This window comes from Pelodiscus sinensis, chromosome 16 (assembly GCF_052426305.1).
Source record: "Pelodiscus sinensis isolate ZL-2025 chromosome 16, ASM5242630v1, whole genome shotgun sequence".
NCBI classification, from domain to species: Eukaryota; Metazoa; Chordata; order Testudines; family Trionychidae; genus Pelodiscus; species Pelodiscus sinensis.
Genome location: NC_143067.1, coordinates 27,631,021 through 27,657,546, shown reverse-complemented (window position 1 = coordinate 27,657,546; position 26,526 = coordinate 27,631,021). Strand labels below are relative to the sequence as shown.

General features: G+C 47.3%; 2 protein-coding genes across 5 annotated transcripts in view; one reads left to right on the top strand and one right to left on the bottom strand.

Moving 5' to 3' along the window:
- The window catches only part of CCNJL (cyclin J like), a 55,950-nt gene extending 42,731 nt beyond the window's left edge, over positions 1-13,219 (top strand). For all 4 annotated transcript variants that reach the window (XM_006137145.5, XM_089769535.1, XM_006137143.5 and 1 more), the window contains 3 exons: positions 6,041-6,340; positions 7,522-7,681; positions 10,482-13,219. In XM_006137145.5, coding sequence (XP_006137207.1) covers positions 6,041-6,340; positions 7,522-7,681; positions 10,482-10,920 — 899 coding nt within the window. In that variant the 3' untranslated portion in view covers positions 10,921-13,219. The remainder of the gene's footprint in view (positions 1-6,040; positions 6,341-7,521; positions 7,682-10,481) is intronic.
- On the bottom strand, positions 385-2,924 carry LOC142818707 (endogenous retroviral envelope protein HEMO-like). The gene is given in 1 exon segment (XM_089769624.1): positions 385-2,924. A coding segment is annotated over 1 exon segment (1,818 nt). The 3' UTR covers positions 385-1,106.
- Positions 13,220-26,526: the final 13,307 nt, after the last annotated feature.

Here is a 26,526-nt window from a genome sequence, read left to right as displayed (position 1 = left end):
CTAGAATTTCATAATTCCTTCGCAGCGGGCAGCCTCGGGGAGGCTGAGAAGCGCCCCAACGGAATTTGCCACCTGGGTGTGACACAAATCCAAACGCCCAAGCTCTCCCTATATCTGTCCCTTTATGACCGGCTGAAGTTCTTTTAAATTGTGCTTGGTTCTATTACAGCAACTGAAGGAGTCACGTTAAAGCTTAAACAGTTACAGGTTTATTTGAGGAAGCTTATAAATCATGTGGTTGCAATGGCTATTGTTCTATTTCTTAACTGCTGGCAAATATATATATAGATAGATAGATCTTAAAAAAAATGGTTACAAGGAAAATAAAGATAGGAAATAGAAAATAATGGTACCAAATGACAGCTTAATCTTTAAAGAGCTCTATTCTATGCATGCACTAAAAACAAAAGGACACATACAGGTACAATTTTTACCCCTTTCTGCGTCACTCGGTCCCAGCGTGTCAGGCCAGGATCGGTCCCTCAATTCCTCGGAAAGACGAAAATACGAGGTGGGCGTCCCCGTGGACCTCGGGAGGTCAAACACCTAACCCGACCAGCAGGTAAATGGTAGATTGACACTCAAAGTGAGTGTGTGCTGGGCCCATCTTATATACCCATTGGGTCACGTATTTTCTCTTTCTTATCTGTAATGCCAATTGATGCTGGTCTGTCTGCTGTGAGACCAGTTCTTACAAGGGAGTTGTGAACTTAATTTACACTTGTAAGAGAGAATTGAGATGATTAAATTTGAAGTACTGGACATTGTTTTCTCAGTGGGAAATTCCTCTTCCAGGGACTGTGTGTGTTCGAATCAACATAGGTGCCAGCCGACACTTCTTGCAGCCTCGAGCTTAGCTTATTTCCTTAATCGTTACTCAGAGTCAGAAACTTGCATATCCTGGTCAAAGCAGATCAAAGCTTAATGGCTATGCTGATCTTCTTATTGTTCCTTCTCTGCTCTGTATACAGACATCTCAGAGGGCAAGCAAGATTGTTTGAGATGGGGGGGCTGCCTGGCTACATTCCACCCCCTGATACGACACACCACGTCCCAGGAATGCAAGATGGTGGCTTGCCAGTACCTCTTGCCCACCTTGGAGGAATTTAAAAGTACCCAATGGCCTGATTAGAGGGTTCGGGGTCGAGGAATTGACTGGGATCCTTTCCCAGCGCTGTATATCGAATGTGCGCAGAGGAAACGGCTGTATTAACTAAACATTTTACAACACACAATATTACACAAAAGGCAATTATTACAATCAGAATAATCAGAATAGTGGTTATAATAAAATGCAGAAGGGGAGATAAAGAAAGTCCCAGCTGGTGGGCTAACCAACTCAGCCATGAGAGTTCTCCATCTTTAGTTACAGCATGTAGCACTTTAACTGCATCTTTTATGGCAGACACATCTTGTTCTATCTGCCCTGAATGGTTTACATAAAAACAGCAAGACTGATTGATTACAGCACAAACTCCTCCTTTTTGAGCCAAAATTGCGTCTAATGCAATCCTATTTTGCAGGGCAAAGCGTGCTACAGATTGAATCAGCTCGTTGAGTATGCCTAGAGCATCTGCAGTGTGGTTGAGGGCTATTTCCAGCTGTCCTGAAACATTTACTAAGGCTTGTTCAAGCTCAATTACTCCAAGCCAAGGCTAAAATGCACGGGCAAATGCGTGAAAACCTGAGGGGTGTTCTATGAGAGGGTTTAGGGTGAATTTCCTCCTGGATCCGAGGTTGGTAATACCTGGAGCCGTGATGTGTGGGTGTACTGTTAGTCCTCCGGGCACAGTGTGTCCCAGGGAGCACCGTCCTGTCCAGCCTACTGGCAGGTATTTATAGGCCTTTTCCCCACAAATGAAAAATAGTCCAGGTTCCTTGTTAAGGATAGGGGAATATGGTCCCTTGTACCATCCCTTCCCCAGGGGCTTTTCTTTGGGGGCATGATATGCAGCACAGTAGCTGTTGTTAGTGATGGAGCACTGGAGGGCAATTAATAGGTCCTGTAGGATCTGGTCTGGTCGAAAAAGATTTGCCTTAGCACACTGGCCAGGCAGCAGGCTATTGCTTTTCACCAGTGTAGGGTTATAAATGTATCCAGTGCTAGGGACTATGAAGAGGGAATTATTATGCCAGGTCTTACTTTCTGGGTATTGACTAAAGTTTAGGGGGATAATGGCGGCATTGCTAATGCCAAACAAAAGTCTGTGGCCAAGGGAGACATTGAGAATGTTCCCCCAGCAGTTTAGGGTGTCTTGGTGGGTGTGGCTATCCTGATGTGAATACATATCCCAGGCCCCTGATCCTTTATTAAAAGTTGCAATGTGGGTGCATTGGTGGTCCTCAAAACTACCTAGTTGAGGTCCACTGCCTTCCTTATTCTCGAAACAAATGGGGTACATGTCTGTGGAGATTCCAGTTACATATTCTATTGGCTCACCCCATACCGTCTGTTGCCACTTTCCTTGCCACCCCCTGAGTTCCCCCCGAGAGTCATTTTTAGGAGTGTGGTGGTCGCTGTCGTCAAACCATACCAGCCCCCATCGGAAAACATCACTCTTGTTCCACCAGTCATTTGGGCTGAGAGGGATGAACTCGATTCCTAGTCCAGTGGATGAATTGAGCAAGGTGCACATCCAACAGTTCGTGGCCCCAGCAGCGGAGGCGATGGCTTGAATGGCACCTTTGAGCAGATGTTCTGGTGTAGCAGCAACAGTTGAGATGAGGATGGAAACCATGGCAAGTCGGAGTACCACATCTTGCTTCAGCTTAGGGTTTCTCACAAAGTTCAGTCTATGGCTAGCAATGGCAGTCGCAAGTGTCACAGCAAGGAGTGATGTATATACAACAAGTTCATAGCAGCTTCCTGGATTCAAGTCAGCATTGGGAAGGGTCCATTCTGCTGGAGCACTGTCCGGGATCATTGCCTCAGTTTCCTGGAATAAAACATAAGGTCAGCCGGTCTTGGATACGATCCAAGCCTCAGTAATGGTTATTGGTGTTAGCTCAGCATCGGCAGTGGTCCAGACTCCTTTTCCCTTGTAGGAGTGTAGTACACGTGTTTGTGTCCCCAAGCTGGGGTGCTTGATTACCACAGTGTCTCCAGGTGCATATTTAGGATCCTTGAGTGGTACAGTGGGGCTAGGAGGGGTTCTCCCTGTAGGGAAGAATCCCTTGTGGAGTGGACTGCCCGTAGGGGTCTGCCGGTTGTTTAATCTCTGCACCACAGTATCCAGTCTGTTTCCCCATTTGCCATCCGTAGGCCTCAGGTGGGATTTTAACAGTCCATTCCAGCGTTCGACTATGCCATTAGACTGGGGTCGATACGGGAGGTGGAAAGTCCACTGGACTCCATTGCGGAGGGCCCACTCATTTACCAGCTTGTTTTTAAAATGTGAGCCGTTGTCGGACTGGATTTCTTGGGGCGTTGGGACAAGGGCTATTAAGCGGTTTAGTCCCATGACTGTAGATAATCCTGTTGCCACTCGAGTTGGGTAAGCAAACCCAATTCCTGAAATAACTTCTACTCCAGTTAAAACGTACTTCCACCCTTGCTTACTGGTGGGTAGTGGACCAATATAATCTACTTGCCAAGTTGCCCATAGTACCTTTCCATCTCTCAGGGTATGTCTACACTACCCCGCTAGTTCGAACTAGCGGGGTAATGTATGCATACCGCACTTGCTAATGAAGCCCGGGATTTGAATTTCCCGGGCTTCATTAGCATAAGCGGGGAGCCGCCATTTTTAAATCCCCGCTGCTTCGAACCCCGTGTAGCGCGGCTACACGGGGCTCGAACTAGGTAGTTCGGACTAGGGTGCCTATTCCGAACTACCGGTACTCCTCGTTTCACGAGGAGTAACGGTAGTTCGGAATAGGACCCTAGTCCGAACTACCTAGTTCGAGCCCCGTGTAGCCGCGCTACACGGGGTTCGAAGCAGCGGGGATTTAAAAATGGCGGCTCCCCGCTTATGCTAATGAAGCCCGGGAAATTCAAATCCCGGGCTTCATTAGCAAGTGCGGTATGCATACATTACCCCGCTAGTTCGAACTAGCGGGGTAGTGTAGACATACCCCCAGTCTGGCAAACCGTTGTCCTTCTGTTATATGTTTCCTGAGCTCAGCACACAGGGTGCAAGCTTGGACCAAATCTCTGGCTTGTTTGTGGGTAATAGGCCACCCCCTGGCATGTGCCTGCCGTACTAGTTCATCACTTCCTGTGTGTCCCAAGGTTTCATGTAGCCAAATGTACAGGCGGTTCCAATCCACCTGAACAGCAGAGATCTGTGCTACTGCATCTGCCAGGTTATTCAGCCGTGCAGTCGGGGTGTTATTCTTTTGGTGAGCTGCCACATGGCCTATGCTCAGTGCATGTTGGGTTGCATGCTGGTATATCCACTTCCAATATTCTACTCCCCAAACAGGCTTTCCTCCTATTTCCCAGTTATTATTTTTCCAGTTAGTTATCCACTGAGTGGCTCCAGCCCATACAGCATAGGAGTCAGTATAGATGGTTCTAGCGCCTGCCGCACAAGCAAGTTTAATTGCTGCCAGCTCTGCAAGCTGGGCTGATCCCTCTATGTTTGTGGTCAGGGGTGTAGCAGATGTGTCTGCTGATACAGCAGCGGCCTTCCCTGTCCACTTTCCTTTCACTAGTTTGGCACTGCCATCTGTGAACCATACTCCCTCGGGTTGTGACGGGTTAAATGGGGCTGCATCCTTAATAGGAGATTGCTGTGGGGGCTGATGGTATTCCTCAGGCATTCCTACCCTCCACAGGGACTCCTTAATCATGGTGGGGTTTTGTGCAGTATCTGCCCCACCTACCCTGTGGTGCAAATAAAGTGCCCATCTCTGTACAGTCATTTTCTGAGCTATGCGTGGTGGCAATTCCTTTCCCTCTAGTATGGGCTTAATGATTGGAAGAGGAGTGTGTAGGGTTATGGTTTGAGCTTGGGTTAGCTCCTCTGTTTCCCTTAGGGCTGTGTAGGCTGCCAGAAGCACCTTTTCATAAGGCAAGTAATTTGACTGTGACCCCTGCCATGACTTTGAGCCAAACTGTATAGGACGACGGGGTACAGTTTCACTTTCCTGCCATAAGGCATGGGACATTCCTGTATTTCCCACGGTAAGGTACAAATGGAATGGGGCATTAGGGTGTATGGGGCCCATGGACTGATAAGTGTGTATTTCGTTTATGAGCTGTTTCATAGCTTCCTCATGGTTAGGACCCCACTCCCATCTAGCATGTTTTCTAAGCAAATTGTACAATGGTCGAGCTATGACCGCAAAGCCAGGTACATGTTTCCTCCAAAACCCCAAAATTCCTAGCAATTGTCTCAACTGTGTTTTATCCTCGGGGGATGGTGCTTGGCTAAGTTCCTGTACTGTCTCATTCGGGACCATCCTCCTGCCTCCCATCCAGACAGTGCCTAGGAATTTTACCTCATGAGAGGGTGGCAGTGATGCTCTCCTAAGAGTTGAAGAGCTCAATCTTTAGTGCCACCACTACTGGTAGTGTAAACATGCCCTACGTTTTTAAGGTAAGACACAACTTCATAATCAAGTATGTACCCATACTATCAAGTTTGCTGCTATTGTTCTAAGTTGTATGGGTCTCCTCCATTTGCATGTATCTAGAGTTGGTGTTTGGCATATTAAAGTAGCTCTTAAAGACAAGAAAGCTTCAATTTGAAAGATATCTTTTATTCAGAAGGCAAGACTCTTATCAGACCTCACTTCCTGCCTTAACTTCTGGAACTCATAGTTCACTGGTGTACTAGCACTGCACAACTTTGTCTTGTACAGATAGATCAAACCGTGTTTGCACATCCCCTTGAAAGTCTGCTTACCCCCTTCCCCAATTACTTTTGTGTTCAAATCCACAAAACTCTGGCTAGCTGTTCCCCGTGCTGCATGATGGATCTGTGAATTCTACAGGCTTGCTAGTGTACAACTAGTGCCAGGATCCTTTGCATCTTGGTGACCTTGGGCTTGAATTTTTGAGTCAGTTTTGAAATCCACCTTTAATTTTTTTTAGGCAAATTTGAAGAAAAGGAGGCTCGTGTTCCCAAACTGGAGCAGTTAAATAACTTGGTTTACCTGTACAACGTGAACATGGTGCTAAACAAGAAAGACCTGCTCAAGATGGAATTGCTTCTCTTGGAAAGTTTCAACTGGAATCTGTGCCTGCCAACTCCAGCACACTACATCGACTACTACCTCTTCGCCTCTGTGGGTGAGAACGACCTTCACAATGGCTGGCCTATCACATCCCTGGGCAAAGTCAAAGCTTTCATGGAGAAATATGCTTACTATTTCCTTGATTTCTCAGTGCAAGGTAATCTCTCGGGCCAACTGTGCGAGGTTGGGTATGTTCAGCTTTAATATGTGGTTTTCCAGTGGGCTAGTAGCAAAAATCCAAGGCAAATAAAGGCTTTTAAAACTGTCACAGAACAGGCCAGGCCAAAGAGCAGTATCTTTCCTCAGTATTGCTACCAACTGCAAATGGCATATATTATCAAAGGCACTTTTGAGGGAAGAACCTTTCCCTTAAAAGTAGGGTTGTAAGGTGTCCAGTACTGAACTGAACAGTTCAGTATTTTCACTTCCTATCAGGTAAAAAAATTCAAAAAATACCCAACACCTGAAATGTCCGGTACTTTCTGATTTTTTCCTGGCCAGGAGGTGAAAATCTCAGGCTGTCCGGTTCAATACGGAGGCAGCCTGGCAATCCTAGTGCTTACCAGGTTTCGCAGGGGAGCTGTCTGGCCCGGCACAAGAAGGCAAGATGGTGGGAGGCCGCTGGCAGCCTGTTAGGGCCAAAAAGCCTCTCACACATTTTTTTAAAGGGGCCCAGTAGTGGGGTGGTTTTGTATGTTTGTTTTGTTTTTGTTTTGATTAACAACTCTCGGGGTCTCAGTATTTTTTCTGAAAGCATCTGGCAGCACTACTTAGAAGAGTCTATATGGCCCTCTTTGCAAGCATCTAAAACTAGATTGGAATGATTCAGTCCTAGAACTTCTGTGATGCCCCTAATAAGGGGTTGTGGATTTTTCCTTTGAGAGAGAGAGATATTTTGGATAGCTGTTAAAAAGCCAAAGAGGCTTACTGTCTTGACTGATGCAAGATTTGAACTATGGTGTATTTTTGATTCTTGAAAAAGTTGGTTAAAGTTAAGTGGCCCAACCTTGTTGCAGTTGGGACCCTTCATAGAAAACTTGATAAGGAGTCAATGAATGTGCTCAACTTGCATGATATGGAACAGATGAGAATGTCTTGCAGAGGTATAAATCCACAAACGTGTCATGGTCTGAAATGTTCTATCCTGTTTTCAGAAGGTATTTGCTGGACATCAGATGCAAACCTGAGGCCTATGTATCAAAGATGGAGACTTAACTGTCCAACTCTGTGGGCATTTGTCCATGTAACTTTGTCCAACTCGCTGCATATGGACAAAGTGAGTAGAATTCATTATAGTGAATGGCGATAGGTCAAAGTATTTTTTTTTAATTTCTTTAGATTACGCTTTCCTCAGCTTTCGACCATCTCTGATTGCTGCTGCTTGTGTGTGTGCATCGCGCATCTGTATGCAGATTTCTCCCTCCTGGACCACACAGCTCCAGCTGCTAACATGTTATTCCTGGGAGCATCTTGCCCAGTGTATCGAAATGATGCTAATGTAAGACTGCTGGACCAAAGTAACCAATTTCTCAAACTCTTAGTAGACTTTCTGTTCTCCAGAAAAGTAGAGCTGTAAAGACTCCAAGTGGCATTTTGATTAGCCGTAATCGAGATCACATGAGATCAGTACATCTCAATCCATATCAGTAGAGTTGGGGATTGGGGTAATCTTTGTAAATATTGGTGCAATGGTAGTACAGTATGTGAATCCATTACCTCAACTATGCAATTATTCAGGCAATTGAGTAGGTAGGCCATACAAAATTTGGCTCCCCCTATAGTTTTGTGGAAGTAGTAATCCATCCTTTGTGATGTTATAACGCTTTTAGTGTATGAAGTAATACTGTAAAGTGATAGTGATATTCCCCTTACAACAGAGACATTCCAGAACTGTTCTTCTCACTCTCTCTCCAGTAGAGGATATTGTTTGTCTTGTGTCCTCTGGGCCACTGTCATGATCTATCACAGGGGTTGGCAACCTTTTCAAACCAAAGAGCCAAATGACATCAAAATTCAGAACAAGTGGTCAACAAAGAGCTGTGTAAGAATGCTCATTTGCATGAGTGAAAATATCTAACTTAATATTATTGATAATTGGCATAATGGTTAACAATAGAACAAATGAAATCTTGCACTCTCAGATTTTATTTAATGGGACTTCTGCTGTTGCATCTTTTAGCACAATTCTTTGAAGTTTATATCATAACTGGTCAAATCCAGCTTCATGCAATGCAGTTAGGTTGTTTTCTGTCAATCTTGTGGGGGCTGGGGATATGGAGGTGCAGGAGTTGTTGGATTGGAGTGTATGAGGGGTTCAGGGCAGAGGGGCTGGATGTATGATGGGCTCAAGGCACAGGTCTGGGGTATAGTGATAGAAATGTAGCCGTGTTAGTCTGGGGTAGTTGAAGCAAAATGCAGGACAACGTAGCACTTTAAAGACTAACAAGATGGTTTATTAGATGATGGAAGTGGGTCTGGCCCACGAAAGCTCATCATCTAATAAACCATCTTGTTAGTCTGGGGTATATGGGTGGTGCAGGAGTGTTATGGCAGGAGACTGGGGAGGTGGGGGTGCAGGAGTTTGGAGATGTGGGGGTATGATGGGCTCTGGGATGGGGCGTTTGGGGGTACAGGAGTGTTATGATGCTGCAGCCAGATGGGGGCTAAGCCCCAATTGGGGGCTTGCTGGCCAACCTTTATTTTTAAATAAAGTAAAATATTATGTCCAACACAAAAGCTTTCAACATTGTCTTTATTTGTGGCACGGGTGGGGAAGCTTTTTTGGGTTAGGAGCCACTGCCCTATAGAAAAATCAGTTGGGGACCATACAAGTGAGAAGCAAAAAAACAACTCCTCCGGGAACCTCAAACCATCATTGGTATGGTCCCCAGCTGAGATACCCTTACTCCCCTGGTACTCCAGCCTCATGGTGGGGAAGGGGAGAAGGGCAGGTAGGATTGAGGTTCAAGGTTTCAGGCCAAGTTAACTCTTCTGGGGTTCCAGGGTTAGTGGATTTTGTGCCCCTCTCCCCAAGCTCTGGGGTGGGGCCAAAAATGAGGGGCCCAGTATGTGAGATAGCTGCCAGTGAGCGGGATAGGGATGGGGTGTAGAATCTGGGTGGGTGATAGGGTGCAGGAACAAACTAGGAATAGGTGTCTCACCAGGGAAGGGGCAGGGTGTAGGTGGGTGTCTGGCCAGGGGGAGGAGGCAGAAGCAGGGTGTTCCTGGGTGTCTGGCCATGGGAAAGGGGCAGGGTGCTGATGGGTGTCTGGCCAGGGGTTTGGATTGTGAGGGTGACCCAGGGCAGGGGATTGCAGTGCAGTGTCTGGGAGGGGCATGGGCTCAGGAGGGGGGCAGAGGGTTTGCATTATGTGGGGGAGGGGCAGAAAACTGGGGGAGGGGGAGACTGGCCTGCCAGAGGCAGGTTTTAGCCGGGACACTTACCAGTGAGACTTGCAGCTCATCTAATTTCTCTGGCAGGAGCCAGCCTTGCCCCCACAGGCTGCCTGGCCATGTACTCTGTGACTAAGAGCCTGAGAGGAGTGGTGATTTGTGGTTCCCACAGTTGCCATTGACCAAAACTGGCCAAAGAGCTTGTGCTGGGGGCGGGAGCATCCCCCTCCCTTCCCTGCTCACTGCGTGTGGAAAACAAACGGCCACGCAGCTGCTTTTCTGCATGGCACACAGCAAGCAGGGGAGGCTTCCTGGGGGCCCAGTCTGGCCAGCGGGGGGTGTTTTGCCTGCTGTGGGAGGAGTAAGAAGGGGGCTGGGCTTGAGTTCCAAAAGAGCCATATTTGGCTTGTGAGCCATAGGTTGCTGACCCCCGGTCTATTACTACACAACTTATGTGGACACAGGCAACTCCTGCTAGCAGAGACCGGACAGTATTCCCTTTACTGATATTATGCAATTATGAGGCCTTGCTACACAATATGGCTGCATGTTCTAAAAGATCTCTTCATGCTGTAGACCAATATAGCAAGGTGCCCACTAAATGTGTTAACAGTGCAGAGTGACCCTTAGAATAAATTGACCATTTCTATCTACTTAGTGCTTACAGATCACACCAAGACAGGTGACGTATGAACATTATTGATTATGATAAGTCTTATCTCTGATCAATGCATGCTACCATTGCCCAAATCCTGCATTCAGGATAACTCCTACTGACAGTGTAGGAACAGCCTGTCAAGGAAACAGTTGAAAATCAATTTCTAGAAACTCCTCATATATTTAGACCAGTTCTAGTAGCTTACATTTGCTTGACAAAACTGTGCTTTAATTTTTGTTTTCTATAGATATTATGAGAATGATGTCAAAGAAGCCAGCAAGATGAAAAAGCAAGTGACATTGCAGCAGCAAGAAGTGGAAAGTATGGACCACCAAACCACGACTCAGGTCCTGTTTCAACAATCCAGTTATCACCCACTAGCCCAGCACTCAGCTACCCTTTCCCAGTTCCAGTCTCCAGTGCAGGATTTGTGTTCTGCTTACCGTGACTCCTTGCAGGCTCACAGGCCCAGCAGCCTGCTTTCTGGGAGTGTTAGCAGCTCACTGCATTCTTATTCAGCTCTGCAGGCCAGCCTTCAATCTGCTGTGCAGACTCTTCCCCTCCAGGCACCTATCACAATGCAGGTGGCTATAGCAACAGAACCTAGACATTGCATCTCCATGGCCTACGGCAGCAGCTATTTCAGTGGCCACCACTCGTACACTGCCAGGTGTTTTGACAGATGACCATCTAAAAAAGTGATGATCTGAGTAAAGTCTGAACAGAGGGCCCAGTGGAATGTGAGCCAAATGTGTATGTGCGGCGAAACATACTCACATAGGCTCAAGTTCATTCAGATGATGGGCCTCCAGATCAAACTTTCTAATATGGGTGATGTGCCTGCAAAGATTGGGCTTTTAATGAGACTAAGAGAAACAGAAATGCAATAACGTACATTTTATTTTAGATCGTCCCTTTTGAAAAGCATCTTGTGTAAGAAGTTATACTCTGTGGGGTTTTTTAGCTTCCATACTAAAAGCTTCAATGAATCATGCTGAAACTTGTGATTTAAAGGGTTACTTCAAGCAGGCATGCTTGGAAGGGCTTCTGGTCAAATAACATTCTTGGAGGGTATTGTTGAAAGTGAGCTTTACCCCAAGGTCTCTCTGATGGTAGCTTATCCTACAGGAAACTATCACTAAAATGATGATACAGAAGCTTCTTGATGATATCTGGGTGAACAATCCTAGACTGTGCAAAATCTCTATGTAAGATGCTGCTTTCCCTTTCCTTGACTTGGAATAAAAGCAACCCAGATGACCATCAAATCCTCTTTGCCTTAAAAGTCCTCTTGGATTTGGGTGCTCTGCCACTGAACAAAACCTCTGTCTGCCTTCATGTAAAAAAACCTCAATCTTAAATCACCTTCTAGATTTTTAAGCTGCTGCTGCCTTATGTGACTGGATATAATGTGTTTAGTAAACTTGTTTACAACCTACATCAGGGATTTAATGTTGCTTGAAGAAAACCCTTTGGAAGAAAATTCTTATATATACACAGAAGGGGTTTACTGACGTCAGTTTAGCATTTTTGGACTTACAGTTCAGTGGTCGAAGTGAAGTTTAGAACTGAAGAACTTAATGAGGATGGGGTGGAGAGGGAAACCAGTGAATTCTACCATGAAAGTAGGAATAGTTCTGCCTTTATTCTAGGGCTGCAATATTAGGCTGCACACAACTTTGGTTTTTAAAAACCATCTTAGAGCAATAAAGTAAAACTGGGTTAAGGGAACTAGTCATTTAACTGCAATGAGACTGATACCTGTTACCATGTATCCAAAGGGTTATGTTTTTAAAATCATTGACCTATGTTTGGTTAAAAAGTCTATGTAGGATTTGTATAATAACGTAAATAGTTACAAGTAACATAGAGAATTTTACCTGGGTGTCAAACACACTCACTTGATATGCAACCACCATTCTGTAGTTGCTGGAAGCCAGTATTATTGGTTTGTAAAGGTTCTCAGAACAGCAGTATAGACAATGTGCAATATTCTTTTAATCTGACTTGCCAGTGCGGTTTTTTTAAATACCATGTTAGACATTGCTGCTGAAACTATATTATTAGATAGTTTATTTTGGGATGTGTTTGGGTAAAGGGCAAATCTGTCTAAAAAATTACCTAATATTTGTTTTGACAACATACTGTGTATTATAATTTTGTGTCACATAAAGATAAGTGTCCTTAGGAGAACAGGCTAGGAAAGTTTAAAATCTATTTCTTTGTATTATTTAAACTACGAATCCTAACAAAATTGAAGAGGCAATGTCATGCAGAAATTAGTTTAGCAACTAAGAGGTTTTAGTTCACTTTTTTATTTCCCTGTTTGCATATTTATATGAAACTTATTTCCACAAGGTTTTAGTGTATCTTCATGACTGTTATAGTCATTCAGCAAATTGTAAAGTACCTCTTTAACATATGGGGAATATTGTGGTACTGTGGCATTTCTGATTGTGGAATCCATGTGGGTTTTTTTGTAACCTTGTCAGAACAGGTCATGTGAAGTAACTGTTTAATGACCATTGCTACTACGAGCTTGATGAAGGTTCTCCAATAAACAAATGCCCTGCATCTGACATCCTTATGTGTTAATGGTGTTTTCATTCTCACAGTATATTTCTCCTAAGACAGGCCAGTGAACTGATGTCTCCACTTTGCAAAAAGTAGTCTGTTCTATATGTGTAGAAGCTATAGCTGTTGACAGTGCTTTGTGGGACACAACAGAAAAGTACTCGACAAATATGATATTCAGGATGAATTAACACATGGCATTTTGGTAGGTTAGGAAACCTATTTAGGAAGACTTTGCAAAAAAAAAAAAAAAAAAAAAGAATTGTGAAGGATTAGGGAGGTGCTATTGACTTCTAGAACGAACTATTCCACGTGTAAGATGTGGAAGCATACAAAGAAGCAAGAAGTGAATCAGGAAAATAGTCTAAGGAGCAATTAGAAAGGATGCACAAGTCTTATGGTGAAATTACAGTTTTTGATGTGATGTGACCAGTGCATTTCTTGGACACTATCACAATGCTTATATAATTTTAATTCTGAATTGAAGAGAATGTCTCTGCAATTTCTTACTTTCCTTCATGATCACTTTTTTCTACACATTTTTTCCCCTGGGTTCTCTCAATTCAGCTGTATTTGTGTCTTGTTTGAAAGATGGAGGAGTGTGAGCATCAAAACAAATCTCTGAAAGAAGCATAAAGCTGTTTCTCAGAATACACAAACTAGAAAGCCCACCTTTGCCTCCTGTTTGGGGAGAACACATCTTCTGCAATGCCTCTGAATGCTGATAGGAGTTCCACTTCAATTTCCTTGTCAGTGGAAATTAAGCTCCACCTAATGTAATTGAAAATACACCACCTCTGGAAATAACTAGGAAAGCTCAGACAACTGTAATGTAACTCTAAACCTGATTCTATCATAATGGCACTTGAAGGGACTTGCATAAGTGCACAAAAAGCTTAATGTTTTTAAAGCTTAAAGGCTGTAACAAGTCTTTGAAAGCCCATGCTTGTCATTTACTACAGCAGTGTGTCCCAATTTTATTTGGCTGAGGAACCCTTTTCAGCTTTTCAAAATGTCAAGGAACCCCTAGGTTTGTCAAGCAAAAAAGGGGGGGGGGAGGAGAGAGGGACCCACCAATTCATGAATTTCACATTCCTTCCCCAAGACCCCCCCCCCATCTCCTTTCTGTGAGGCCTCATCTGCTCTGTTCCCCTCCTCTCCATCACTTGCTATACCCAGCCCTTATACTTGTCTCAACCTAGTGAGAGTGAGGTGTGGGGTGGGAATGAGGGATTTGGGTGTGGGAAGGGGTGAGAAGTACAAGCTCTGGGAGGGAATTTGGATGCAGGAGAAGGGGCTGTTGACTCAGGGAGGGGGCTCTAGGCTGGGGAGTGTTGGGTTCAGGTGGAAGGTTGGGGTGCTGAGCAAGCCAGGGCTTGTGGATGTGAGAGTGCAGGAGTTTGGGCTGGATATGTGAGGGACTCAGGGCAAGAAGTTTGTGATTATGATGGGCTCAGGACACAGATTTGTGATGTGTGGATGGTGGAGGAATGTTGTGGCAGAAGACTGAGGATGTGGGGATGCAGGAGTGTGGGGATGTAAGAGGCTCAGGACAGGAGGTTTGAGGGGGAAATCTCGCTCCCCTGGGGTACAGAGCCCCCAGAAGGGTCCGAGGCCGGAGGTCAAATCAGTGAGGCAGGAGAGGAATCTAGAAGGAAAAACTTTATGATGCATGTATGCAGGCTGTCACACCAAGAGTGAAAGCAGCACTGAGAGACAGATTCAGGTATCCTATATACAGAATGCTTAGACAGTTCAGTTGTTGATTGTTATTCTTTAACATATCAAAGTCTCAGCAGAAGTACTCTGAGACTTCTGTTCACCCCAGGAGTGCTAGAAGTAAGTTTTACAAAACAAAGGCACATGAGAATGTGGAGTGGAGAAGTCTACAAGGCAAACTGTGACAAAGATAAGGGTTTACATGACAAATTGTGACAGACTAGGAGTATCCATGAACTTGAGATAGACATTGTAAGGCCCCGGCAAGCTCCCGGGAGCCGCCAGCCTGGTCCCGGGAAGAGGGGGAGGGCTGGGGGGCATCGGGTGGGTGGCTCGAGCCATGCCAGGTGCAGGGTCTGCTGGCTGGGTGCTGGCAGGCTTGCACATGGCACGGGCACTATAGCCAGCCCGTGCCCCTTTAAGGGGTCTGGGGACGGGAGGGGGGCAATAGAGTTTCCCTGGTGTTGGCCAGAGTGGCCACCAGGGAAAGTTGGGGAGGTCTAGCCTCCCACTAGTTCGAATTAAGGGGCTACACACCCCTTAATTCGAACTAGTAAGTTCGAACTAGGCTTAATCCTCGTGGAATGAGGTTTACCTAGTTCGAACTAAGTGCTCCGCTAGTTCGAATTAAGTTCGAACTAGGGGAGCGCTAGTGTAGCACCTATCAAAGTTCATTCGAACTAACGTCCATTAGTTCGAATTAACTTTGTAGCGTAGACATACCCCAAGAGACCTAGCTTTTAGGTCAGAATGGTAGAGGCTCCTTCACTAAGCTCCAGAGGTCCCAGGTTCAGCTCCACATGGTGGCAGTTACAGCTGCACCAATGACCAGAAGGCACTACTACAAAGCATTGCATGATATACCCACTCCCTCTCTGAAGACTCCTATGGAACTATGTCTACACTACAAAGTTAATTCAAACTAAAAGCCGTTAGTTCGAATTAACTTTCAAAGCGTCTATTCATGCAAACTGCAAGCAACGGAGCGCTTAATTCGAACTAGGTAAATCTCATTCTACGAGGACTAACGCCTAGTTCGAATAAAGTAGTTTGAATTAAGGGCTGTGAAGCTACTTAATTCGAACTACTGGGAGGCTAGCCCTCCCCAGCTTTCCCTGGTGGCCACTCTGGGCACCACCAGGGAAACTCTTCTGCTCCCCTCCCAGCCCTGGAGCCCTTAAAGGGGCACGGTCTGGCTACAGTGCTTGTTCCAGTTGCAAGCCTGCCAGCACCCAGCCAGCAGACCCTGCACCTGGCACAGCATGAACCAGCCACCCGCTGCCACCCAGCCCTCTGCCTCTTCCCGGGACCAGGCTGCCGGCTCCTGGGAGCCTGCCCGGGGCTGCAAGAGGCGGGCGCCCACCTGTCTAGTGCGGAGATCGTGGTCCTCATCGAGGTTTGGGGGGAGGCCTCCAACATCCACGATCTCCGCACTAGTCACAAGAATGCGGTTGTCTACAGCCGCATGGCTGACAGCCTGGCCACCAGAGGCCACATGCGGACCCGGGAGCAGGTCTGCTGCAAAATTAAGCTAGGGGCTGACCTGCAGGCATGCCCCCATTATGAGGCCCTGGACCACAACCTGGGGACTGACGCAGTGCATGCCCCCGGGTGGTGATCGACTCCGGAGCAGAGGGACCCATCCTGGACATGGAGGAGGAGGACGCTGAGAGACAGGAACCTGCAGGGAGCTTACCCAGGACCCCAGAAGCACCCCACAGGGTACATCGGCTGTGTCGTCCAAGGCCGGGGAGGGCTCCACATGTGAGTGCCATCATGCTCCCCCTATGTGTATGGGGGAAGTGGGGGGAGAGGGAGCCCAGAGACCATGCGCCTGGGCCTTGCCCACCATGGAGCAGCAGCTGGGTGTCATGCAGGGGCACTGGCCCGTTCCCCACACGCCAACCTCGCCTTGCAGAGGGGGGCTGGGTTTCACCCACCTTATCCCCAGGGAGAACTGACCACTGCTCTTGTTTCACCACAGCCGCAGCACCTGGGACTGCAGGGCACACCACCCTGCCTGCAACAGCCACCCGCACCCGGGCCAGCAGGCGTGCCAGGAATCTGGAGGACTACTAGCGGCGGCACCTGTGGCTACTGGAGCACCAGATCCGCATCCAGGAGCACTGGGTCCGGGAGGACCTGCGGCTGCAGCAGTGGAGCTTGAAGATGCTGGAGGAGCAGAGCCGTGCCCTCAGAGGTCACCTCCAGACCCTGATGGACAGGTTCCTGCCTCCTCCTGCTCCAGCCCCTACGGCCACCCCAGCTCTTGCTCCTCCTTCTACCCCTGCTCCCTCTCCCGCTTCCTCCGCACCCCCGTCCCTCCTGCCCCACCCTCCACACCCACTCCCCCCGATGCCCTCGCACCCGCAGTGCTGCAACACTGGAGAGCCAGCAGGACCCCCAACCCTGAGCATTCCCTTCCCTTCCTCCCCTTCCGCCCCCTTCCAGCTCCCTCCTCCCAGGTTTCCCCCTCCCCTCTCACACCCTCACTTCTCCCTCCCCCACCCCAGTTATGTACAATAAAGAGAGATTTTTGTTGGCAAAACAGGTGTGTTTATTTTACATTAGGAAGGGTTGTTAAGCTCTCCCGCAGGGCTTCCCGGATCTAGACGGCCTCCAGCTGGGCCTCCTGGACAACGGCGGTGTGGGGCTGCACGCACTGGGCAGCCATGCACTCAGCCTAAGCCATCCAGGCTGGCAGGAAAGCCTCCCCCACCCCCCCACCCCCGCTCACATAAATTGTGCAGCACACAACATGCTGCTACCACGGGAGGGATATTGTGCTCGGCAAGGTCGAGGTGGGTGAGGAGGCATCGAAATCAGGCTTTCAGGCATCCGAAGGCCCCTTCGACCACGATGCGGGCCCTGGTGAGCCTGGCATTGAAGGCCTGCCGGGAGGGGTTGAGGTGCCCTGTGTACGGCTTCATCAGCCAGGGCTGTAGGGGGTAGGCCGTATCCCCCACCAGGCAGATGGGCATATTCACGTCCCCAACCCTGATGTGGCAGTCGGGGAAGGAGGTCCCGGCCTGCAGCCTCTGGCACACGGAGGAGTTCTGGAACACCCTGGCGTAGTGTGCCTTGCCGGACCAGCCCACATTAATGTCCAGGTCACACACGGCCTGCAGGAGGATGGAGAAGTACTGGGAGAAGTATGGATGATGTACTGGGAGGATGGAGAAGTATGGTTGATGTACTGGGAGGCCTGGTGTTCCGGGGCATGGGATGGGGATGTGCGTCCCGTCGATGGCCCCTCCGCACTTGGGGAAGCCAAGGGTGTCGAACCCCTGAATGACCGTGTCCGGGTCGGCGAGGCAGACCACCCTGTGGCACAGCACCCGGTTGATGGCCTTGACCACCTGTAGAGAGATACAGCAAACTGTGAATCTCTGGGGCACCCAGGTCGCTGGAAGTGTTCGTTCCCTGGCACTGCCCCACACCCCACTCCTGGAAGCAACCCCCATTGGAGGCATGTCGTACGGCCGGGACAGACCGAACCCTCCCGTGTGGGGCACTTTCGCCTCCTCCCGCCTCCCCCCCGTTTTCCCTGGAGCGGCCCATCCCCTCCTTGCAGCCCATCTCTCCACCGGCCCAGGGGCCGGTGGGTGTCATACCTGCATGAGCACTGCTCTGATGGTGGATCTCCCCACGCCAAACCGGGTCCCGACGGATCGGTAGCTGTCCGGTGTGGAAAGCTTCCACAGGGCGATGGCCACACACTTCTGGAGGGGGATGGTGGGCCTCATGTGAGTGTACCGTCACCGCAGAGCAGGGGCAAGCCACTCACAGAGCTCCAGGAAGGTGTCCTTCTTCATCCTGAAGTTCTGGGTCCACTGTTGGTCTCCCCAGTGCTCCAGGACGATGAGGTCACACCAGTCGCTGCTGGTGTTCAGACGCAGGATGCAGCGGGGCACGCTGGCATCCAGGCGCTGCTGCCACTCCTCCACAACCCCCGGGGAGGCCAGGGGGAGAGGCAAGGGGCTGACGTGCACCAGGTGGTACAAAGCAGCCTTCATCCATTGCTGGCAGGCTTGCAGCAGCAAGTCCAAAAACTGGAGCAGTATGCCCAGGGTGAGCTCTGGCTCCATGGTGCCAACTACGGTGGCGTCTCCAATAGGAAGCACCGACACAGGCAGTCAGAGAGAAAAACTCTTTGCTGTCCCTCGGTGAGGTAGGCAAGCAAGCGGAAAAGCTGAGAATCCGCTGTCCAGGGGGGTCCCTTTAAGCACGAGCCTCAGATAGCCTCAGACAGCAGCCACACAAAGCAACTACTGACCTGATGCCCTGCCAGAACTGGTTTCAGCTGCCCTTAAATGTGACCCAGCGTCCAATCAGTGTGGACGCGCTAGTTCGAATTAGCAAAACGCTAATTCAAATTAGTTTTTGGGTCTAGATGCGCTAATTCGAATTAGCTTAGTTCAAATTAACTAATTCGAATTAAGTTAGTTTGAATTAGTGCTGTAGTGTAGCCATACCCATGGATACCTCAGGGGCCATCTGACACTGGATCGAGACAGGAGGAGAAAGTTGTACCCGGCTGTGCTGAGGGGGAGAGAGGCCCAGAGCCAGAGGACGACTTGGCATCTTAGAGGCTTTCAGTCAGGAGGTGTTTTATACCCCTAATAAGGCGAGCCACTCTCAGTCTTCAGAGGGTGTGCCTGGTAAGTGAGCTGGGCCTCAGGAAGTGGCTGGGTTACAGAAAGAAGGCTTGGGCCATGTCTACAGTGGCAGATGTAAAGTGCTGGCAGTTACAGCACTGCTGATGAAGCGCAACAGAAAAACACTATTGGGTATCCATCCTGTCAGCCACCAGCGCATTAGCATGAGCTCATTTGTGGCACTTGCAGTATCTTTTGGAGTGATGCATCCTGGGCCGCTATCTCACCGAGCTCTCTCTTCTGCTACAGAGATTTGTGGGGAGACATGGGCATCCTGGGTCCTATCCAAATGCCCCATAGTGCATTACTTCAGGTCCTAGCAACTCCTTTGCTTTCATCCACATATAGTACCATCTTTCAATGGCTTGTGTGCTGTGTGCTCTGCTTCTGTGTGCAGGAACAGATCAGATGCTGATAGATCTCAAGAGCAGCATTCAAATGACACGAGATTTCTTGTGGCATTCACGGAGGTGCTGACCACAGTAGTACGTCTTTTTGGACTTGGGAAACAAGCACTGGGTGATGGTATCACATTGTCAGGCACAGCTGGGATGAGGAGCAGAGGCTGTAGAACTTTCGGATGAGGAAAGCCACTTTCATGGGACTATGTGCTGAGCTCGCTCCCACCCTGCAGGGCAAGGATATCTGAATGAGAGCTGCCCTGCCAGTGGAGAAGAACGTGATGACCTCACTGTGGAAGCTGGCTACTCCAGACAGCTTTTGCTCTGTCACCAATCATTTTGGAGTGGGAAAATTGACCACTGGACTTGTGTTGATGGACGTGAGGAGCAGGGGAGCTCCTGGTGTGTGGAGAAATTGGAGAAGGTCAGAGAAGAGCAATAAAAATGATTAAAGGAGAACATGAGCTATGAGGGAAGACTGAAAAAATTGGGCTTGTTAGTTTAGAAAAGAGAAGACTGAGAGGAGACACAATAGCAGTTTTCAAGTATCTAAAAGGGTGTCACAAGAAGGGAAAAAAAATTGTTCTCCTTGGACTCTGAGGATAGGACAAGAAGCAATGGGCTTAAACTGCAGCAAGGGAGGTTTAGGTTGGACATTAGGAAAAACTTCCTACCTGTCAGGGTGGTTAAACACTGGAATAAGTTGCCTAGAGAGGTTATGGAGACATTACTGGAGACATTTAAAAGCCGGTTGGATAGACATCTGTCAGGGATGGTCTAGACGTTATTGGGTCTTGCTGTGAGGGCAGGGGACTGGACTTGATGATCTCTCAAGGTCCCTTCCAGTTCTAGTGTTCTGTGATTCTATGTACTTCAGAGGGATGATAGACGGCCATGCACATTCCAATGTTGGCATCTGACTACCTAGGCTCTGAGTACAATGGGGGGTCTTTGTAGTGGAGGTCTTCCAAGTACCTGCAGGTTGTGAGCACAGTACTAGAGGGGTGGCTTGCTTCCCGCACCTTGCAGTAGGCATTTTGCAGCTTTTGTGAATCCTGGTCATGGCCCCTTTCATGTGCCCATAGATATCATAATTCTGACAGCTGGAGCATAGTTGGAAGCACAGCATCCTCCCCCAAAATACTAACGAAATCTAGAACCTTAGCCTGGGTCTAAGCTGCGGATCTCCTGGTGCATGGAGCAGGTATAGTCAGCTGGATGCACTAAGAAAACACCACATGTCACTAAGCAAACAGGAAGGGAACTTACAAATTTCAAAAGAACATAAAGGTGGATCTTGGTTACCAGGTTGGTCATCTGAGCAGAGCAGTAGAGTTCAAAGAGTTGACCAGAGAGGCCAGAACAGGCATTGTGGGAAGGATTCTGGAAGCCAATCAGGATGCAACATTATGCCATGGTGTCTACACTGGCACCTCAGCACACTCAGAACACAGCAAACTCTACCCTTCTCACAGAGGTGTTTTCCCTAGAGCACACTAACTGTGGAGCTAGTGTGCACTAAGTGCCTTGCCAAAGTGGACACCATGAAAGCTACAGTGCTGGCATCTGATTTATTGTGCAGTGGCTTGCCACTAGAGACTTGGCCTTGGTTCTGTGTGATGCTGCTACCAGCAGAAGATCAGTCAGATGGTGAACAGACCTTTGATGCAATCTCTCCTATCTTGATAATCTCCCTCACAGACCTCACTGAAAGTGTCATGCAGCTGCTGTGCAGCCCTTCTGCTCAAATTAGCTGGCAAAGCAAACGTGGTATTTGCCCCCTGAAGGCTGACATTCATTTGCCACAGTGCTGTCTGGGAGGGGTGGGCGTTAATCACTGCTGCACAAAGACAAGCCACATGTGGTCCCGGAAAGAAACCGCAATCCAGTAAAAGACCCACTTTGCTTCCCTGCTCACCCTAAGCAGCAAAATGTCTTCCAGGGTGAACACAGCCTGTGGAAATGAGTGGCCATTACTAACTTTTGGTCCGGCTCCTGCAATGCTCCCCCATTCCCAGAGCAGAGTACTGCCATGTACGAATGAAAATCCCTGCTCCTCAGCATGAATGAGAATCCCTGCCCGGCTGCACCAAGGGATGCCCCTGCTGCTCTAGAGGTGACTCACCATTGTGGGTTCCTGTATGTTATCTACGCTCACTCCTGGACAGTGCTGGGTATGTGGATGGTGCAAGTGTTCCAAAGGGTTTGGGCAGTGCTCTGTCTAGTGTTAACAATGGACCTCTGTAACGTGGCCATTTTGGCTTGATAGTGTGGGACTCAGAATGTCAGTCTGCAGTCCTAATGCCTGCCAAGCACGTAAGATGGCGCCAAATGTGGTCAGAAGCACAGAGGTTGCTGGAATGTGAAAGGATGCACCACGGGGCATTGGGACAAGACCAGGATGCCCTGCGCCTCCTTGCAAACTTCTGTGGCAGAAGAGGAAGAGGTGGGATAGATGCCCAGAATGCACCACGCCCAAAGGCACTGCAAGTGCCATGAGTGTGGCCATGCTAATGTGCTGACATCTGACAGTGTGGACACGCAAAACTGTTTTTGCTGCTGCACTCCCTTACGTGAGCTGTAGCTACCAGCACTTTACATCTACCAGTGTAGGCCTGGCCTTAGAGCCACATAGAGCTCTCTGTCAAGTCTGGGAAAGGTACTTACAGAATCACAGGAAAATGCAGGATGGTGCAGATCTTTTCATGTAAGTAGTTAACACATGTGGTTAACTGGTCCTGCCATAGCACATGGAGCAGAATTTGACTTCTGGAGGTCCCCTCCAGCCTTACATTTTGGGTACGTCTAGACTACAGGGTTTTGTCGACAGAAGTTTTGTCGACAGATACTGTCGACAAAGCTTCTGTCGACAAAGAGCGTCTAGACTACATTCAGTTCTGTCGACAAAGCAAGCTGCTTTGTCGACAAAACCCTGTAGTCTAGACACAACCCGACATGCAATAACACCTTCTGTCAACAGAACTCTGTTGACAGAAGGCGTTATGCCTTGTAAAATGAGGTTTACCAGCGTCGACAAAACTGCTGAGTTCTGTCGACGTTATGCCAGTTCTACCCTTTCCCCGATTCCACCTCCAAAAAGTCAGTATTCAGAATGAAAGTGGATTCCCCATGGTGTAACGTTTCTTAGAGGTAGTTTTCTCCAATACATACTTCAAGTGCCTGCAGGGATTTGGCCAGTCCCTTATTAACATTCCTTCAACAGTAGGAGCTTTCACAAGGCTAATAAAACATCACAATTAAAAAATATAAAAGCATCTTGGAAGGCAGAGGGTAGGAACAGTAGTTACCTTTCCATTCAGTTGACAGCAACCTATTAGTGTGTAAAATAGACTTTCTAATTTTCTTCTGTAAGTATAGTTTTTCCTCCATGATTCTAAATGAATCTGTTTTAATAGTGACATTCTAGAATGTATTACTATTAGTATGAGTAGAATTTTAATTAGCTTGACATAACATTTTCTTATTGCCAATACTGGAATTTTGGCCAAATATTCCCAAACAGAGTTCAAATTCATCTAATTTTGTAAGCTGCATCAAAAATTAGCTTCATTTGGGCATATTTTAATCTTTTCTTTGGTATCTCCAAAGCAAATAAAAGAAAACCATAAACTAGGTGCTCCCCTTTACCTTCTTGCATTAATTTTGACATGAATAGACGTGATTTACGCCAATGTGAAGGTAATGTGGCAATTTGATTCTAATTTTTTATTAAGATCTGAATGCATAATGTGGCTCTGAGTTGTTTCGGTACAGTACTTGACTCTCACCTCTGCAACTGTATTTCTATGTGTATCATATCCAAGTCTTAAAGGTACTTTGTGTGACTACATTTCATATTTGCATAATGAATTTCCTAAACTCATTCTTTCCCATCTATTCTCACACTTTGATAGTTTTAAAATTTGTGTGGATCATGTGACCTTTAACTTTTGTGTCCCTGTGCAAGTTAAGACCCCGTTAACACTGAAATGCATAAAAACTGAAATCATTATTCATGGGCTAGAGAAGGACTTTCCACAGAGGTTTACAGCGGTGCTGGAAGTTTTCATAACTTAATAGATTGTTGTAAGTAACACTTTGTACAGCTAGCAAAATGTCTGAGTGAACACACCAAGAGACCACTCACTACTGGAGGATTGACCCCGCAGCCTTAGGAAATTGTGATGGTGATTTATGTCTCCATTGTTGACAGCCATGCTCTGAATCTGATGAGCTGCCTTCAGAAATCAAGTCTGTTGTCCAGTGAGAGAGGATAGTGTGGAAATGGAGGCGCATTCTTGAAGAGAGGGGTAGGAAAAAATCAGTGCTTTGCCATCATTTAACAATATGGTGGAGGAGGCTAGATTTAAACAGAAGCGTGTGGTAAATCTATTTGTTGTAAGCAGCCGCAGAAGGTTCCAAGCATGCACAGCTTTCAGACCTGACTCCTGTTTCACCAGTTAAAGTTCAGCATGTTCTCTGACAAGATGTATTTTAGTCTTGGCAACAAAAGAGTTGAGCAAAACCAGCACATAAGTTACATGTGGCCTATGCCATATAAATTGGCTTTCCTGCAGCCAGTGCTATAACATAGGTGGGTAAAACCTTGTTAAAGCTCCTGGTGGTGTTAGATACCCTTCATTCAGAACAAATATAAGTACTGTCGCAGTTAAGCTTTTTGCAGCAAGAGAACTGAAATGCAGTCATGGGTGAGCATGGCCAGAAGCTGAGCTCTGTGCTTGGAAGGGTTTCACCGTGGGTTGAATACAAACACAGGTTGACTGGATGTGTGTGTAGGAGAGCAGAAATAGAGAGAAGCAGCCAGAAAGCCCAGGAGAAGCACTTGCAGTGAAACCCTGACAAAAAGCCAAGAGAGCTTTTTGGGCAGAGCACTAGCTGAAACTGTGACAAAAGAACGTGCCTTCTCTTTAATTCCTACTGAGTTAATGGAAACAGGATTTTGCATCAAAATCTCTCTCCAGCTGTGAGGCCTGGTCCTCCACCAGTACAGAGGGCCCATTCCCCAGGGGAGTACCACAGCCAGTCTTCATCAGGTCCCCTTACCTGTAGCCCAAAGCTGGTGTCACCCAGCACCCCACATCCACAGCCCTTTCTCCCCTCCTAGCACTCTGTGTGTGAGAGGGGGTCTTTGCCACCAGGTTGTAGACTGAGGGGTAGGGGGAGGGGCAGCCTTTATCATCCTCCTGCCTCAGCATCCTCCTTCTCTTTTTCAGCTCCCCAGCAACAGGCTCTAGCCTTGGGGTTTCCTTCCCCTAGAGGCCCACAACTCCACAAACCACCCACCAGGAACGGCAAATTACAGAAAAACAGCAGAGGGTTTCCTATACTCCCACCATTTTATAAGCTTTACAACTTAACCTTTCTAAGTGCTCTAAAATCTGAATGGGTCCTTTGCTTGGAAATCTTTCTCATAGGAGGCAGAGTAGCACTAGTGATCCAAGTGCAGGGTCATTTGACCAAGGACCCCCGAGTTACAGGTTGCTCCCCAAACCTGTTTCTTTCTGTTCTGTTAAACAGGGAGTAAGGGTATGTCTACACTACCCTCCTAGTTCGAACTAGGAGGGTAATGTAGGCATACCGCACTTGCAAATGAAGCCCGGGATTTGAATTTCCTGGGCTTCATTTGCATAAGCGGGGAGCCGCCATTTTTAAAACCCCGCTGGTTCGAACCCCGTGCAGCGTGGCTACACGGGGCTCGAACTAAGTAGTTCGGACTAGGATTCCTATTCCGAACTACCGGTACACCTCGTTCCACGCTTATGCAAATGAAGCCCGGGAAATTCAAATCCCGGGCTTCATTTGCAAGTGCGGTATGCCTACATTACCCTCCTAGTTCGAACTAGGAGGGTAGTGTAGACATACCCTATGGTACTAAGTATGTCTGGATGAATCACAGACAGACTTTATCGAGAGAGATGGTTATGAACTTACCCCACCATCAGTTAACAACTATGGATAAACCTAGACAAAAGGCATTTTGGAATAGATGTTGGAAGGTGCTACAATTTTAGGAGTCACTTGTGGCAATTTGATTTTGATAAGCATGTAATCAGTGGAGCAGGAGGGAAGAGGCAAATTAAGCATGTGAATCCTTCCTGGGCAGGACCCAGTATTAGGAAACAAAGGACTGGAGATATTAGATGGGGAGGTGGTAAGTAGAGAAAGACAGAGGGTTCAGGTGAGGAAAGCATGTTTAACTTGTCAAATTAAGGAAGTGGAGTGACAAAATCTATATTCAAGCTAAATTTTTTGGACACCAGAGAACTGGATGAAGTGTTTTCCACTTAGTTCATCCAGAATACCTTGTGCTGGTCTGGGAAAAGGTCTGGGAGGGAATCTAAACATCCTCCTTCTAAACAAACATACCCTTGCAAGCCCACATGTATTGGCTAACCACTTGGATAAAGAGGGGTAACAGCAGTGTCAGTCACAACAGTAGCAAAGCTAGATGATTTCACTGCCATTGTATGTAACCAAAATACCTTATTTTGATACCGAAGGAGTTGATCATAAGAAAACATAAATGTAGCCTTTCAATTATGTAAAAATCCTGCATATCTGCTTTTTAGCTAGAGACAAAGGCGAACTCCTTCCCTCTGCTCTCACCATGGTAGCTGCTTTCATGCACAGTCAGATGCCAAATCTACCAGTTGGTTATAGACACCACTCACATATGCCATGCACAAAATGAATCCTGAAAAAATTCAACTGCAGCCCAGTCACTATATATGTGTTTGCACTTTGATTTAAATCTCATGTTTCTGGCTTGGTGTGTGCCAAACCCTTAGTTACACAAACAGTGATAATATTAACATGAAAAATTGAAGTTCTCTCTCCTTGAAACAACTATTCCCTCATTTATTTGCAATAGAAACCGAGAAATAGAGTTTCTAAAATTGGTTTATTGATTGTCTTTATA